This window comes from Lagenorhynchus albirostris, chromosome 15 (assembly GCF_949774975.1).
Source record: "Lagenorhynchus albirostris chromosome 15, mLagAlb1.1, whole genome shotgun sequence".
Classification (NCBI taxonomy): domain Eukaryota; kingdom Metazoa; phylum Chordata; class Mammalia; order Artiodactyla; family Delphinidae; genus Lagenorhynchus; species Lagenorhynchus albirostris.
In genome coordinates, this window is record NC_083109.1 from 81798856 (window position 1) to 81815100 (window position 16245).

Here is a 16245-nt window from a genome sequence, read left to right on the forward strand (position 1 = left end):
AGCTGAGCCCCGTTGGGTTCGGAAAGAAATACCCATATTTCAGTGCTTGTGGAGTTGTGGCAACAGTAAGCCACCACCAGAGTGAACACCGTGAGTTCAGTAATTCTCGCGTGACGGGAAATCTTCGAAAGCTTCAGGAACTCAGGCTGACAAGAGAAAGAGAAGTGAGTGTGGGAAGGTGCCGTGGGCAGTAAAATCTGTTTACAGAACACCAGAGGGCAAAAGAGAACCTCAGAAGGGAAGGATGCCAGGTATTTCTCAGAGCAGGTAGTTTTCAGTGTTGAAAAAGCTGCAGACCTCTTTCCAACCCAGAGGAGATGGGAGAGGTCAGGATGAACCTGGAGGAGGCTGAATCACGACAGGTGCTCACTGAATGGGGCACCAGCCAGAGAGGAAGATGTAGGTAGAACCTTGCAACAAACCAGAGCCCGAGCGAGCACCGTCATCGGGTTCTGGGTCTGCAGGAGGAGAAAAAGAACAGCTGCTGAGCAGTTAGCCTTGTTTGGTGCTGTTTTCTTCTCCATCAGAGCAGACAAACGAACACGTGAGTCCCCTCTAATGACTTCTCCACGGGGGAGTTGCCAGCACAAAGCTTGTCCCACCTGTGACATTAACACGTACCCCAGCCAGACGCTCAGGGAGCAGTGTGTCTTCCATGGGGTGAGATCCACACTCCTTGTGCTCCGTGGCTCCCCTCTGAGCTGTGGGAGGCATCCTTCCATCTGTCCAGGTACTGAGGGTGACAGGTTTCTGGCAATCTCTCAAATAATCTGGGTAATGGTTCATTACAGTCTTCTTGCTTTGAACAGGCTCCTCCCCCCATTGCCTTGGCATCCCACCAGATCCAGCTACCCTGAAACTTCACATCTCGTTGCATGGGGACCTCCACAAAACATGAAAGGAGGAAGGACCTCATAAAGTTTTCCCCAGTGTTTATTTATTTATTTTTTAAAATAAATTTATTTATTTATTTTTAGCTGCTTTGGGTCTTTGCTGCGCGCGGGCTTTCTCTACTTGCGGTGAGCTGGGGCCACTCTTCGTTGCAGCAGGCAGGCTTTTCATTGCGGTGGCTTCTCTTGTTGCACAGCACGGGCTCTAGGAGCGCGGGCTTTGGTAGTTGTGGCACGTGGGCTCAGTAGTTGTGTCTCGTAGGCTCTAGACCGTAGGCTCAGTAGTTGTGGTGCATGGGCTTAGTTGCTCTGCGGCATGTAGGATCTTCCTGGACCAGGGCTCGAACCCATGTCCCCTGCATTGGCAGGCGGATTCTTAGCCACTGCGCCACCCGGGAAGTCCCTCCCCAGTGTTTAATAATGAAGATTTTGAAATCTAATGGATGGCTGAAAGAATTTTACAGTTGATACCTGTATCCTCCGAACATTCTATCATTAATATTTTAAGGTACTTTATCACATATCCATCTATCCATCCCCCATCCATCAACCCATCTTATTTTTATCGACTTCAAAGAAAATTGCAGACATCAGTAAACTGGTACATCAGTATGCCAGTACCTGTGTCTGCTTAGACCCAGGGAGTCCCTTCCGTCCTGGCTGCCTCCACCCTGTTCCTGACCTGCGTGGAGAAGCTGCAGGAAGCTCCCAGGTGAGGGAGACCCAGAGCAGCCAACGGCAGGCAGGTCGTGTTGCTGGACAGCAAGAAAAAAATTCTTTTAACTTTTTCCCACAGGAATGGGATCAGAGAGCTGGGGACAGATTGAGCTAACCAATTAGCCACTCGTCAGGGCTTGCTTTAGACCCTCATCTCTCCTATCCCCTCCCAGGACTTCACTTCCAATTACAAAACCCAATGAGTTTTTCCCCCAATTTTTAAAATTGAAGTATAGTTGATTTCTAATATTGTGTTAGTTTCAGGTATACTATATATATTCTTTTTCAGATTCTTTTCCATTATTGGTTATTACAACTATTGAATATAGTTCTCGGTGCTATACAGTAGGTCACTGTTGTTGATTTCATATATAGAGTGTGTATCTGTTAATCCCAAACTCCTAATTTATCCCTCTTCCCTGCTTTCTCCTTTGGTAACCATAAGATGATTTTCTATGTCTGTACAAAACTCAGTGGTTTTGAGAGAGGATCTACAGAGACCAGTGTGAACTGTTTGCAACTTTCTAGTAATCAGTCACTTGATGAGACTGCTTTGGGGGGCGGGGATGGGGGTTAGAGTGGCTTGAGAACACGACGATGACATGTTTGTGCCCAGAGCCATTTCTCAGCGTCTCAGTCCTTAAAAACAAAAGCTGCCCTCCTGAGTGGATTAGTCTCTGAACTGCTCCTCTAAGGCTGAGATGCTTTGGCTGTGAATGATGCCCCTGGCACCTTCCTCAGCTCTGCCCTATGGGGCCACAGGTACATCTAGGCTCCGTCTGCACTTCTCCTTGGACACTGATTCCTGCTTCTCCCAGGAGCTGCTGCCCATTCCTGGTGTCTGCAGTCCCTCCCAGCAGAGCCTCAGGTCTCTGTGCCCACAACCCCAGGCCACCCATCCAAGGGCCTCGCCCCCACGTGGGCTTCCTTTCTTGAGGCTCCAGTGTCTCTGTCCATTTGAGCATCTACGTTGTCATTCTGGGTCACCTCATTTGCGCAGGTGAAGGTAGGGGGACAGGGCTGCGCTGAGGCTTGTTTACTGTCACCATGGAAACTGCCTGTGGAGTTGGGAAGGGGTGGGGTCAGGGTCCTAGGAAGAGGAGGTCTCCCAGACTCGAAGGGTAATGCCAGGTAGTGCTTCTGCTGGCTTCCTTACTCAGGCTCGACCATGCGCCCTGGCCTCTCTGGAAATCTTCCAGCCCCAGGAGGAAGCATGGCCCCGGGGAACACCGGATCTTCTCCCTTCCTCCGGACATCGTGATCACTGCTAGTCGCTGTCACTGAGCTGCTGCAATTTCTCTGGGAAATGAGGGACATCTCCCAGTTCTGCACAGAGGAGAGAGCAGGCAGGACCAGGAGACTAAGGCAGAAGCTGCAAGGGGCAGGATGTGGCGGGATAGGGCGCTGAGGGGCAGGGACAAGGACGGGGCAGTTCTAGAGGGCTTTCAACCGATGGAGTCAAGATGGGAGACGGGGAACAGAGGGTCCCATGGTGATATGGCGGAAGGCTTGACCTCCGATTGCTCAGGTTTGGGAAGGGCAACGATAAAAGCACAGGTGTAGGCCAGATGATACTGGACAGAGAGGGTCTGGGCGCAGAGAGACTGGTCTCTGGCTCTGGGCCTTCTGCTGATCCCTTCCTTCCAGAAGCTCTGTAAAGCTGACCCTGCTAAGGAATCTGTTCTTACCTCAATCCCATATCCCGTTTTACAGGCCCAGACTCAGCTCTTGGCTCTCCTGCTCCCACTGTCTCCTCCTTCGCCTTGTCCCCCATTTCTGTCCAGGGCTGGGGCTGCTGCATCCCGCACTCGCATCTCCGGGGTCCAGCCTGACTCAAAAACAGGCTTTCTGTCGGGGTAACACCTGCAGCTCCCCTCCTGTGCATATCCGTCTGGGGCCACCAGGGGGAGCTGCTGCGTCCTGGAAACCGGGCTGGGAATGGGGCGTTCAGGGTGATGATCCATTGTAGGGTTGAGACACTGGGTGTGTCGGTGCCTTGATGTGAAGCCCCGCAAGTAAGGGACAATCCCCTCTTCAGGAGAGGAAGGTGTCCCAATGGTGACTTCTGAGCCGCTGGAGAATACTTAATGTTTGAGATTAAATGAACAAAAAACAGCTCAAAAGTCATCCAGTCTGTGACCGTCATTCTCTTTGCTTTTATAGACTTTGCAAATGTGTATTGTTTCATGCAATCATTTTATATTAAGTGATATTGTAACACTTTAAAAAAATCCAGTATTGTAGATAACTGTAAGTGAAGGAAATGAGGGTCACAGAGAGAGAGTAGAATAGAGAATGAGAAACTAGGTCTTAGAATAGTTTTGACATGTGCAGAGAGGAAGCCTCTTGGATCCAGTGTTGGCTAAGAATCATCAGAACGTCAGGGCATGGCTTAGAAGAGAGTCCCAGGCATCACAGGTGTGGAAAGTTCAGATATTTCTGTTAAGGAAACCTGGTAAGATGGACTCAAGCTAATGGCTATGCTAGGGTGAGGGATGACTCTATCCTGTGTCAGAATTTCTTCAAGTTTTCCAGGAGTCTATTTTATTCTTAGGGACTTTACTCTCCTTAAAAAGAAGATATCAACTGGCTGAACGTTGGAACCGCAGTTTGTTCAAAATACCTCCATAAAGGCAAGAAGTTTTTACAACATTGTCAGAATATTAACGAAAGTCAAAGAAGAAAAAACCTTTTGGGGAAAAAAACATGCAAAAGGCTCTCCAAAGGAAGTCATTCCATATAATGAAGAATGGGACGAAAATGAGTAAAGACAAGGAGGTGAAGTTATATAAAGAAATAATTCAAGAACCAGGAAAAAAATACAGAGAACAGAGCCTTCCTACAAAACCCAGGCAGGTAACTCAGTAAGAAAACCATGGCTTCTATGTTGCAGCTCAACTTCTAGAGAGATGATACCGGCTACAGCCTGTGGCTGGTACTTGATGCATCTTTTTAAAGCCATTTTTAGAGCAGTTTTAGGTTTACAACAAAATTGAGAGGGAAGTACAGAGATTTGCAGTATAACTCCTCCCTCCACACGCATAGCCTCCCCCGTTATTAACACCACTCACCAGAATGGTACAGTTTTTACAAAGAATGAACCTACACTGACACATCATAAGCACCTAAAGTACATAGTTTATCTTCGAGTTCACTCGGTGTATATTCTATGGGTTGGGACAAATGTATAATGACATATATCCATCATTATAATATCATACAGAATACTTTCACTGCCCCTAAAATCCTCTGTGCTCTGCCTATTCATCTCTCCCCTCTCCCACCCGTGGCAACCACTGATCTTTTTGTCTCCATAGTTTTGCCTTTTCCAGAATGCCATATGGTTGGAGTCACAGTATGTAGCCTTTTCAGATTGGCTTCTTTCCAATCTGCAAGAATATGCATTTAAGTTTCAGCCACGCACTTAAGTGTCTGCCATGTCTTTTCATAAGTCATATACATTTAATATGCATTTAAGTTTCCTCCATGTCTCTTTTTTGTTTTAACATCTTTATTAGAGTATAAGTCCTTCATATCTCTTCATAGCTTGATAGGTCATTTCTTCTTTTTTAAAAGTTGAAGCATAGTTGATTTACAATGTTGTGTTAGTTTCTGGTATACAGCAAAATGATGCAGTTATACGTATATACACATATTCTTTTTCACATTCTTTTCCATTATGGTTAATTACAGGATATTGAATATAGCTCCCTGTGCTATACGTAGGACCTTGTTGTTTATCTATTTTATATATAGTCGTTTGTATCTACTAATCCAAAACTCCTAATTTATCCCTCCCCTACCCCTTTTGCCCTTTGGTAACCATAAGTTTATTTTCTATGTGTGTCTGTTTCTGTTTTGTAAATAAGTTCATTTATGGGAATTCCGTGGTGGTCCAGTGGTTAGGACTCTGCGTTTTCACTGCCAAGGGCCTGGGTTCCATCCCTGGTCAGGGAACCAAGATTCCAGAAGCCCCTTGGCATGGCCAAAAAAAAAAAGTTCATTTGTGTCATATTTTAGATTCCACATATAAGTGATATCATATGGTATTTGTCTTTCTTTTTCTGACTTACTTCACTTAGTATGATAATCTCTAGGTCCATCCATGTTGCTGCAAAAGGCATTTCATTCTTTTTTATGCTTGAGTAGTATTGCATTGTGTATACATATACCACATCTTCTTTATCCATTCACCTGTCAGTGGACATTTACATTGCTTCTATGTCTTGGATATTGTAAATTGTGTTGCAGTGAACATTGGGGTGCATGTATCTTTTTTTTTTTTTTTTTTTTTTTGCGGTACGCGGGCCTCTCACTGCTGTGGCCTCTCCCGCCGCAGAGCACAGGCTCCGGACGCGCAGGCTCAGCGGCCATGGCTCACGGGCCCAGCTGCTCCGTGGCATGTGGGATCCTCCGGGGCACGAACCCGCGTCCCCTGCATCGGCAGGCGGACTCTCAACCACTGCGCCACCAGGGAAGCCCTATCTTTTTCTTTTTTAAAAAATATTTATTTATTTGGCTTCCTCGGGTCTTAGCTGCGGCACACAGGATCCTCCTTGCGGCATGTGGGATCCTCCGTTGCGGCACACAGGCTTAGTTGCCCCGTTGCATGTGGGATCTTAGCTCCCCAACCAGGGATGGAACCTGTGTCCCCCGCACTGGAAGGCAGATTCTCAACCACTGAACCACCAGGGAAGTCCCTGCATGTATCTTTTTCATGAGCTGTCTTTTCAATGGCAATCATCCCCTGATCATACCTGAATAATAATAAAACCTACATTTTAAAACATGGTCTAGCTTAATAGGTAGTCACTGGCCACATTAATAATTGAAATTAAATAACTTGGACTCAAAAGCCAGATGTTGCTGGTGGGTATTCAATTGTACAGTGCAGACACAGACCATTTCCACCACCACAGAACGCTGTATGGACAACGCTGGTCTAGTTGCTCCCATCTCAGAGATGGTCCTACCCTACCCACCCATCTTCTCCCAGGCCAGAAAACTGAGTGTCCTTGACCCCTTCCCACGACCACCTATCAAAACCAGTCCGTGCCCAAGCCCCAAGGATCCGCCTCCTGAATGCGTTTGTCCACTGCTCTCCACCGCTTCCCTTCTGTAAACAAGCCTATCTGCTCCCTCTGCCTGCCACCTCACCCACACCCACGGGGCTCACTCCACACCCCCACCAGCCTTTGCCACCCAATTTACAACCACTGCCTTTCTTCCGCTGGCTCTCCCTATCCTTCTCAGCTTTCTTTTTCTCCACTTATCACCATCAGACCTAACGGAGAGGTCACGGCCATTTCCCAAATAGCTCTCACTTTCTCTTCTTTGGAGCCCTAGGTGGATTTTTACTTCCGGGCTCCTTGGGCGGGTGAAGCCACGTGACAATTCCGGCCTATGAGCGTGCACGGAAGTACCGGTGAGCCCCCAGGCCTGGGTGTTGACAGGTCGGCTGAGTCTCTACCCTGAGCCAGGTGATTGAGATGGGGGCTGCTCACCAGCCTGAATCCCTGAGTGAGTACAACGAATAGAGTCCCTTGACTACCTGTGATGGGCAGTTAGGGTAAAAAATAACCTGCAAAACAATTTTTTTTAAGTCCCTGGGATTTGGAGGGACTATTCTAAACCTGGCAGCCTGGTTATCATTCTAGTAAATGTAAATCTGATCATGTCACTGTCTTTCGTAAACCCTCACTGCCTCCTTGTTTCCCTCAGTAAAAACTCCACTCTTCACGTAGCATGCACAGCATTTTGTGTTCTGACCCTTGCTTGCCTCTCCATTTCTCATCTCAACCATCACTTTGTATTATTTTTATTTATTTTATTGTGATACAATATACCTACCCCTCATTAAGGAGTCCATGGCCCCCTGCTGTGCATACATAGATCTACTGCTGTGCTCTCACCTGTCTACACACCTGTCTCCTGCGCAATACCAGGGATCCTAGAATGCAGAGACCATGTCTGATTGATTTCTGTGTCTCTAGTGCCCAGTACACAGCAATGTGTATTTAGTGAATAAGTAAGTGACTGATAAAAAGTGAGTTTGATAATTAACTCCCCACCAAGTCACTTTCCTGAGGAAGCCATCAGTTCACTGGTCCAATTCCTACTATCCACTCAGATCTTTATTTATTTATTTATCTTTGGCTACGTTGGGTCTTCGTTGCTGTGTGGGGGCTTTCTCTAGTTGCAGAGATCGGGGGCTACTCTTCGTTGTGGTGCCTGGGCTTCTCATCACGGTGGGTCGGAGCATGGGCTCTAGGCACAAGGGCTTCATTAGTTGTGGCACACAGGCTCAGTAGTTGTGGCTCGCGGGCTTAGTTGCTCCATGGCATGTGGGATCTTCCCGAACCAGGGATTGAACCCGTGTCCCTGCATCGGCAGGTGGACTCTCAACCACTGCGCCACCAGGGAAGTCCCCTCTACTCAGTTCTTATTCCTTTATTTTGACATACATTGTTTCATTTAACTGCTACAGCAAGGTAAGCATTACATCCCTATTTTACAGAGGAGAAAACTGAGATTCAGGGTATCAAAGCATCTTGCCCAACTCAGAATTGCTTAACCAAGAATGTTTATTGTGGCCTTTCCAGAAAAAACACAAAATGGTGGTGAGGCATCATTGTGCCCGGAAAAGAAGTGGCAGAAAGAAGAGCTGGAGCTATGTACCCTAGGGTCTTGCTTATTTCTGTCCTTAAAGCGTAGCGCCAGAGCCTGGACACGTTAGATACTCCTGAATCAAACCTATTTGGAGCCTAAGCCTGGACACCGGCTTTTCCTGCTGATTGGGGATTCCTTTAATCTCCCATCAAGCACAGTTGGGAGGAAGGGTCTTAAGATGCTCCTGTCATCTTTCACAACAAATTTAACACGACAAAATAAGAAAGCTAGGATGCTCTTTCCTCACCTCCCTTTTATTATTATTTTTTTGGGGGGGGTGTCCTTTCCAGTCTCTTTCCTCCCAGAACTGGGAGCCCAGGTTAAGTCCTACCACTTCCACTCCCACCCCTTCACCACCCCCAGGTTCCCAACTGCGGGGTCGCGGTGCTTTGCCCTCCAGTTTCTTCGCCCTTCACCCCACGGCGCACCTGAAGTCCCAGCGTCGTACCAGTCGCGACCTGCTTCCCGTGAGCCTCTGCTCCCGGCCCCCAGGGCGCATGCTCCCTACCCAGCAGTCCTCGCGCGGCCCGGAGGAGCGGACAGCCAGGACTTCAAGATGGCGTCAATCGGTAAGTTTCCGGATCGGTTTAGGGCTACCAGGTTAAAGGCAGGAGTCGGGGTTTTGGGTCCAGTGCTCAGAGCCGCACTTGGAGGGGAGGGACCGAGTGCCGGAGCCGCCTGCCCTTCGCTCAGGACCTTCGCTCAGGACCTTCGCCGCGCCGGGCCCTTTGCCCAGGGTCCCACGCCGTCCAACCCTTCTTAGCTCGCCCCGCCGCGCCTCCCGCCTGCCCAGGGTCCGCGCCACTCGGCTGTGGCGGGGAGGGCGACGGCAGCTCGGCGAGGCGCCTCGGGTCTTGAAAATGCGCTGTCTCGGGCCACCCCTCCTCTCCCCGCTGAGGAATAGCTGCTCTCAGCCCTGCCGCAACGCAGGCGCTTGTTTTGCACCTGAGCCCTCCGCGCAAATTCGAAGCTCAAATTAAGTTCCAAGAGGAGCTAATGCCTAGGATGGTGCCTGACACCACGTCGAGTTTGACGCATGTATATATATGTTGAATAGCGTTAGAGAGGTGAAGTGACCTATTCAAGGTCACTATTAGTGAGTGGGCTGAGCTGGGATTCAAACCTAGGTTTCTGGGGCCTCGTGGTAACCTGAGCTTTAATCACAAGGGTGACCTTATGACCAGCAGGCTTTACGATGACATGCATGTATAAATCGGACCGTCCACACTGGTTTGTTTTTGTTTTTGTTTTTGTTTTTGTTTTTTTAAAATACGGAAGCCACCATGTTTTAGCCCTGCATCCTCACCGTAGCCTTGTCAGGATCAGTGCTGGGAACGTTGATCCCATTTTAAAGATGAGGAAAATAACGGTTAGAGATGTGGTGTGGCTTGCCTGCTGTCACACAGTGTGACAGTGGCAGAATTTTGACTAATCTATGTGTGTCTTACCCCAGTTTCTATATTCTTATTTTCAGCCCGGAGAAATGAAAAGGGGATCAAAAAATATGAGAGTGATGCTTTTTTCCCATCTGTTAAAACGGGCATGAGAATATTTATCCAGGGTGGTTATGTTGTTTAAACAGACAACATGTGAAAAGGAAGCATTGAGACTTGGTATCTTATTTAAGCAGAGGGTTGTAGTGGAGATGGAGAGTGCTGTGAACTAAGGGTTAAACAACTTAGTATATGTAAGGTGCTTGTAACACTGCCTGACCCACAGTTGAATGCTAGTCGTCCAGCTTTCCCTGCGTGACCTTTGGGTAAGGTCATGTCACACCTGGCCCATTCAGCATCACGCAGGTGAAGGAACTGGAGTCCAAGTACTGATGATCTTTCAGATGGTGTCTGCTGCCAGAGCATAACGCCACTTGTCCATAAGCAAATAAAGCGATGGAAATACCAATTAACAGTGATAGATGAGATCAGGGTTGACAAAGTATGACCAATGGGCTGGATTTCATGTGGCCTGTTTTTGTATGCTGTGAGCTAAGAATAGTTTCTGTTTTTTAAAAAATTTGTTAAGGGACTTCCTTGGCGGTCCAGTGGTTAAGACTCCACCGCAGAGGGCACGGGTTCGATCCCTGGTCGGGGAACTAAGATCCCGTATGCTGCACGGTGCAGCCCAAAAACATAAAAATAAAAAAAATAAAATTGTTAAAAAAAGACTATGTTAGAGACCTTGTGTGGCCTGCAAAACCTAAAACTCTTCGCTCTGGCCAACCCCAGAGTTGGATTTAGCACCCAGAAGACACTTGGCATTTCCATGTCTCTCCATATAGGTGGACAGTATGCTTCTTGAAGTCATAAAATCAAGCCAAGTAGTCACCTGCCCTCCCAAGAACCTGTGGTCCTTTCTCAGCCTTCACTGAAAATCTGTCATAAACAGGAACTGTGTGTGGGGAACTCCCTCCCACCTTTAGATAGCTCATAAGCAGAAAGACAGATAATAATTCCTATTTACATAGTACCTAGAGCTAAGGTGGGTACTATTCTTTTTTTTTTTTTTTTTTTTTGCGGTACGTGGGCCTCTCACGGTTGTGGCCTCTCTCGTTGCGGAGCACAGGCTCCGGACGCACAGGCTCAACGGCCATGGCTCACGGGCCTAGCCGCTCCGCAGCATGTGGGATCTTCCCGGACCGGGGCACGAACCCGTGTCCCCTGCATCGGCAGGCGGACTCTCAACCGCTGCGCCACTAGGGAAGCCCGGTGGGTACTATTCTTACCCTTATTTTACAAAGGAGGAAACAGAGCAGTATCTTGCCCAAGGGCACACAGCTTCAAAGTGGCAGTAAATCCAGAATACTCCATGGTAGAGTCTGCTCTGTTCATCAGCATGCTCTACTGGTGTGAACCAGCCGCTGCAGAGGAGTGTTGGGGGAGGGTTTCAGTATGGCTGCCAAGGACTAAGGCCTTTGCCTTCCACTAAAAGAGAAACTTCGGAATAAGTGTAGATGCATCTCTGATGAATCTGATGGTCTCTTGGAATTTTGTGATGGTGCTGTACTTGGCTCTCCTTAAGGCTAATGTGATTTTTTTTTCTGTGCTTATAAATTTCTTAGTTTTGGTTATGGAAATGCTGTTTTCTTCGTAGTACAGAGATATAAATATGAAGAAAAATAAATTGTTGGCTTTTTTCTCCTGTGATGTGCCAAGGCACTGTGTCAGCCCCTGAATGTGAGAATGAGAATATGTTTTCATAGTTTGTGTGAATGTGAAAAAATAGCTTCACAGGGCCTAGCAGTGACCTAAGTACTTTTTTTTTTGAGTCACCAGCCTTATACCAGTTGAAAATATTTTTAAAATTCTATGTTTCTCTTGCACATTTCCCCAACATAGTTCTATTTTTTAAATTATTTATTTATTTTTGGCTGCATTGGGTCTTTGTTGCTGCTTGCGGGCTTTCTCTAGTTGTGGCGAGCGGGGGCTACTCTTCGTTGTGGTACGTGGGCTTCTCATTACGGTGGCCTCTCCCATTGTGGAGCATGGGCTCTAGGCATGCGGGCTTCAGCGGTTGTGGCACGTGGGCTTCAGCAGTTGTGGCTCGTGGGTTCCAGCAGTTGTGGCACGCAGGCTCAGTAGTTGTGGCTCACGGGCTTTGTTGCTGCACGGCATGTGGGATCTTCCCTGACCAGGGCTTGAACCCGTGTCCCCTGCATTGGCAGGCGGATTCTCAACCACTGGGCCACCAGGGAAGTCCCAACATAGTTCTATTTTTAAAAGCATTTTCAACCTTTTTATTATGGAAGACTTCAAATACAAAGAAAACAGAATAATGTAATGAATGCTTTGTATTCGTTACAGAGCATCAACAGTTAGCAGCATTCTGCCATTCTAGTTCCATCTGTCCCTTCATCGTCCCCTCCCTACCACATTGCCATATTTAAAGCCAGTTGGTATTAGAATGACATGTTTGTACTCCTCCCTGCATGCAAGAAGACTTTGAGAGTGTAGCAAAGGTAGCCACCATGTTCTTACTCAAGAGACGTGGTATAGTAATTCTTGGACTAAAAGCCTACTAATTCAAGTGATGACAAAACTGGGTTGTAAGATGTGTACTTGTTAAACTTTTCTTGAAATAACACAGGCAAGGTGACAGAGTAGGGTATAGGTCATTCTCAGATGACATTATTGTTTGGTGTTGAGGTCAATATCATTGACACTCAATATTCCTGATTTGGAACATTCCTGAAATTCATTTGAGACTATCTCACATTTCAAAAGTATTACCAAACTAATCACAGTTTGTGTTCATAAAAGAACTAAAGGGTGCAGTTAATCCCTGAAGCCCTATAAATGTCCTAAAGTTCAGTTATTTGCCATTTCTTTCTCTGCCACCTCCCTTTTTTTTTCTTGGATGTTTCACATGGACCTTAAAGAGATTTCAACAGTAATAATAACAGCTTACAGTTCTGAGCATGTTCCAAATGCTTTTACGTAGATTCTCCTTCAAACCTTGGAATAAGCCATTTCACACAGGAGGAAACTGGAGCTCAGAGGTTACATAGGAAGGAAGTGCTGGTGCTTGAGATAAGGCGGGCAAGGCAGGAGGCCTTCTAGGAGATGACGGTTAAGTTGAGATAGCCCTGTGATGATCCAGGGGCACTGCAGATACAAAGGCCCTCAGGTGAAAATAATCCTGTTGCATCTGAGAAACAGAAAAGGGTTTGGCTGAAGTGTGGTGAACTCAGGAGGATGAGTGGATTTGAGATGGCTGCCTTTCTCGATGGAATGCTGGCTTCTGAGCACAAGGCTGTCATCTGCAGTCAGTGCTGTACCCACAGTGCTTAGCAGGCTGCCTAGCACACACTAGGTGCTCCATGTGTTTGGATAAGTCTAGATGGAAGGTTGGGGCCAGTGTGTTGGGGACAGGCCACCTGAACCATGACCCTAAAACCAGGTGTGCCTCCACCTGTCAGTTGTGACCTCTTGACAAGCAGTCATTCTGGTCCATCAAGGCCATGTGTCTCATTCTCCAGACAGCCTGTAGCAGAGTAGAAGCTGCCATTAAGCCTGAAGGCCCTTGTCCTTGATAAGGGTTGGGAGACGTCAAGAGACCTGTGGGATTCCCTTCAGTGGACTCTTGAGGATGGTCCTTAAGGAGCCTGAGTCCCAGCATGCGGGATCTTAGTTGCAGCATACGGGATCTAGTTGCCTGACCAGGGATTGAACCTGGGCCCCCTGCATTTGGAGCACAGAGTCTTAGCCACTGGACCACCAGGGAAGTCCCCAAACAGCTTTTTAAAGTTGATCTTTTGGAAGAGGACAGGGGAAGAGAGATTCTCTCCTTAAGAGCATCTGGATATTCACAGGGCCAACCCCTCCCTGGCCCCCTTCCTATGTTACTCTTAAGCCCAGAGATGAATACAGTATGGCCTCAACCAGGAGCCGTTCCTGTCCCAGATTCTCATTGGAAAATGATCTGGGGCCTGTTGGGTCGTTAGAGTGGTTTTTACTAAGTCATTTGACATCTGTGGTCTGAGGTAGGATGCTTGAGGTAGAAATCAGATTGGCTTCAGGAGCATGAGAGCCACACCTAAGGTGGAACCCTGCCTCCATGGCCTGCATGCTGTGTGCCTTTGGCCAAGATGTGCCCAGCTTCTCTGTCTCCCCCACTCCTACTTATAAAGGCAACTGTCCTCTGCTTTACCTCTTCCTCATGGCCCTTAGTTCTCTTTTTACATAGTTATTCCCAGCAAGCTTTTATTCAAAAGCCTGTTCTGCCATTATATAGACTCTGGCTTAAAATAGTATATCTGGTGTGACATGTTTATTTATAATATTGCTCATATGCAGCCTCTATTTAGTAATGTTACTGAATGCACCTTTATTGAATGGTTGAAATAAGTGACACAGAAGGTTGCTGTTTGTGTTATTGGGAGACCTTCCAGTGTGTGTTTTTTTGCACTTCCTTTTCAGTACCACTGAAGGACAAGAAGCTCCTGGAAGTCAAACTAGGGGAGCTGCCAAGCTGGATACTGATGCGGGATTTCACCCCTAAAGGCATTGCTGGAGCGTTTCAAAGAGGTCAGAGCCTTAAGGGCATGTGTAAATAAAAGCACATCTCTGCATCTTCAGGGCAAACAGGTCTTTCTTTGCCCTGAATTACTTTGGCCAGTACAAGCCTTGTCTCAGACCAGTAAGTTATGTAGAGAAGGACAGAGCGAGATTGTTAGCCCTCGAATTTCCTTGTTTGATCGGTCCTATCAAAGGCTGGCTCTGAGATATTTCAGACAAGGAAATGTTTTCTATTGCTTGGAATCGGTACCAGTACCTCTGTCTTAAAGAAATGTCATAAGACTTAAGAGGAAAATGAGTTGGAAGCACAGGGGACATGAGTCTATAATGCTCATCTCCCTGCCAGGCAGAACTTTCAAGATGAGTATTTGAAATGGTCTATCCTTCAGGTCTGTGCATTTTAAAGTGCAGAGCAGTCCTGTGTCATCATGTCATCATCCTTTGGGAGCCTGTGTGGTTGCCAGCCTCCTCAGGGGCCCCCGTCTTGATGTTTTTCTCTATATAATTCTGGCTACCCTGTGGCTGTCTTTTGTGTACTGTTTCTTCCTGCCCCCAGGCCTTTCCTCAGCTTTGCCCTCTGCTATTAGAACCTGTAGAATGTGCCCTCAGAGGAGTGGCCTCCTCTCCGCTTTGCAGGTTACTACCGGTATTACAACAAGTACATCAACGTGAAGAAAGGGAGCATCGCTGGGCTTTCTATGGTGCTTGCAGCTTACGTGCTTTTCAACTACTGCCGTTCTTACAAGGAACTCAGTGAGTCTCTTCTGGGTTGGTTTGCCTTCAGTGGGGTTTCCCATGACAGGGTGGTATTGGTTCACTTTCAACCTTATAAGTCCATCACCCTGCAGACAAGCTGATGACTTGGAGGGACTTTTCAGATTATAGCGTATTTTAAATGCAAAAACTGTGGCAAAGAGAAAGGAAAAATAAGATGAAGCTGGGGTAAAGGTAATACTTAGGCAGCATTCTATCAGCCACTGCAGGCTCTGCCAAAGGTTGGTGGAAAACTTGGCTTTATCTTCCTAGCAGCCAGTGTGAAGAGGGAAATAGGTTGAGTGCTACAGTCCAGTGTCTGTGTGGTGCTCTGGAAAAGCGTGGCTGTTCCTGGTGCTGAGACATGAGAGGAGTTGGTCTGGTGGGAGATGTCTGGTGGCCGCTGAGTGGGCTTCATGGGCTGTTTCTGCCAGTGTCGAGCCACCTGCCATTCTGTGGCATCCAGAGCAGTGCTGGCCCTGAAGGGTGGGCGCTTGGGTGCTGTTTTTCTGAGTGGGTGTTCCCTCAGGGAAGGAAGAGGCTGGCCAGGTGGCAGATTAGCTGTAAATTCCACAAGTAGGTTCTGGGTCATCTCCTGAAAGGAATTCTCAGGATGGCTTCACCCCCACCTGTGAAGAAACTTACCATTTTGCCTTTCTAACTTCAGAACACGAGCGGCTACGCAAGTACCACTGAAGAGGGCGCACTCTGCATTCCTGACCATGACCTTTGCCTGGCACCCCTGAATCCTTTTATATCCTAGTGGAGAATTAACACCCAATAAAAGATGACTGGTATGCGGACTGCCTCACTGGTTCAGCCATTTCCCTGCCCTGTAGGAGCTCCTGTTGCACAAGGTGGGGTGGGGTCATTCTGCAGCTCCTAGACAGCCCAGGGCTTTGAACCGTGGAGCTTCAAGATCTCATCCCAGTGTGCTGGGGGGTCACCTAGAGCCTCCGCCAACAGTGCTGAGGTGTTTTCCTGCTCTGTGCCTCATTTTTGGCCTTTTGTCAGCTGACACTTTCACAATATAAAGCAGAAACCCTCGTTCCTAAAAATGCCCTCCCCTTCCCCATCTTTCTGCACCATCCTGGGGTATTGGGGTATCAGGGAATTGGGACGTGTGGGACCCCCTGGTCCTGGCAAGTAAGCTTCACTTGCAGGAAGCTCAATGGGATGATGGAGGCGGGAAGGGAAAGCAC

General features: G+C 47.6%; 1 protein-coding gene across 1 annotated transcript; it reads left to right on the forward strand.

The window, feature by feature from the left end:
- The first annotated feature begins 8761 nt into the window (after positions 1–8761).
- ATP5MF (ATP synthase membrane subunit f) lies at positions 8762–15846 on the forward strand. The gene is made up of 4 exons (XM_060124603.1): positions 8762–8845; positions 14192–14299; positions 14927–15043; positions 15711–15846. Exons 1-4 carry the CDS (start codon positions 8833–8835, stop codon positions 15737–15739), a joined length of 267 nt encoding a protein of 88 aa, XP_059980586.1. The 5' UTR covers positions 8762–8832; the 3' UTR covers positions 15740–15846.
- The last annotated feature ends 399 nt before the right edge of the window (positions 15847–16245 follow it).

Bases quoted from the DNA above. Each gene is read 5' to 3' on its own strand.
- ATP5MF (XM_060124603.1), top strand. The intron at 14,300-14,926 runs GTCAGAGCCTTA...TCCGCTTTGCAG, and splicing joins TGCTGGAGCGTTTCAAAGAG to GTTACTACCGGTATTACAAC. The intron at 15,044-15,710 runs GTGAGTCTCTTC...TTCTAACTTCAG, and splicing joins CCGTTCTTACAAGGAACTCA to AACACGAGCGGCTACGCAAG.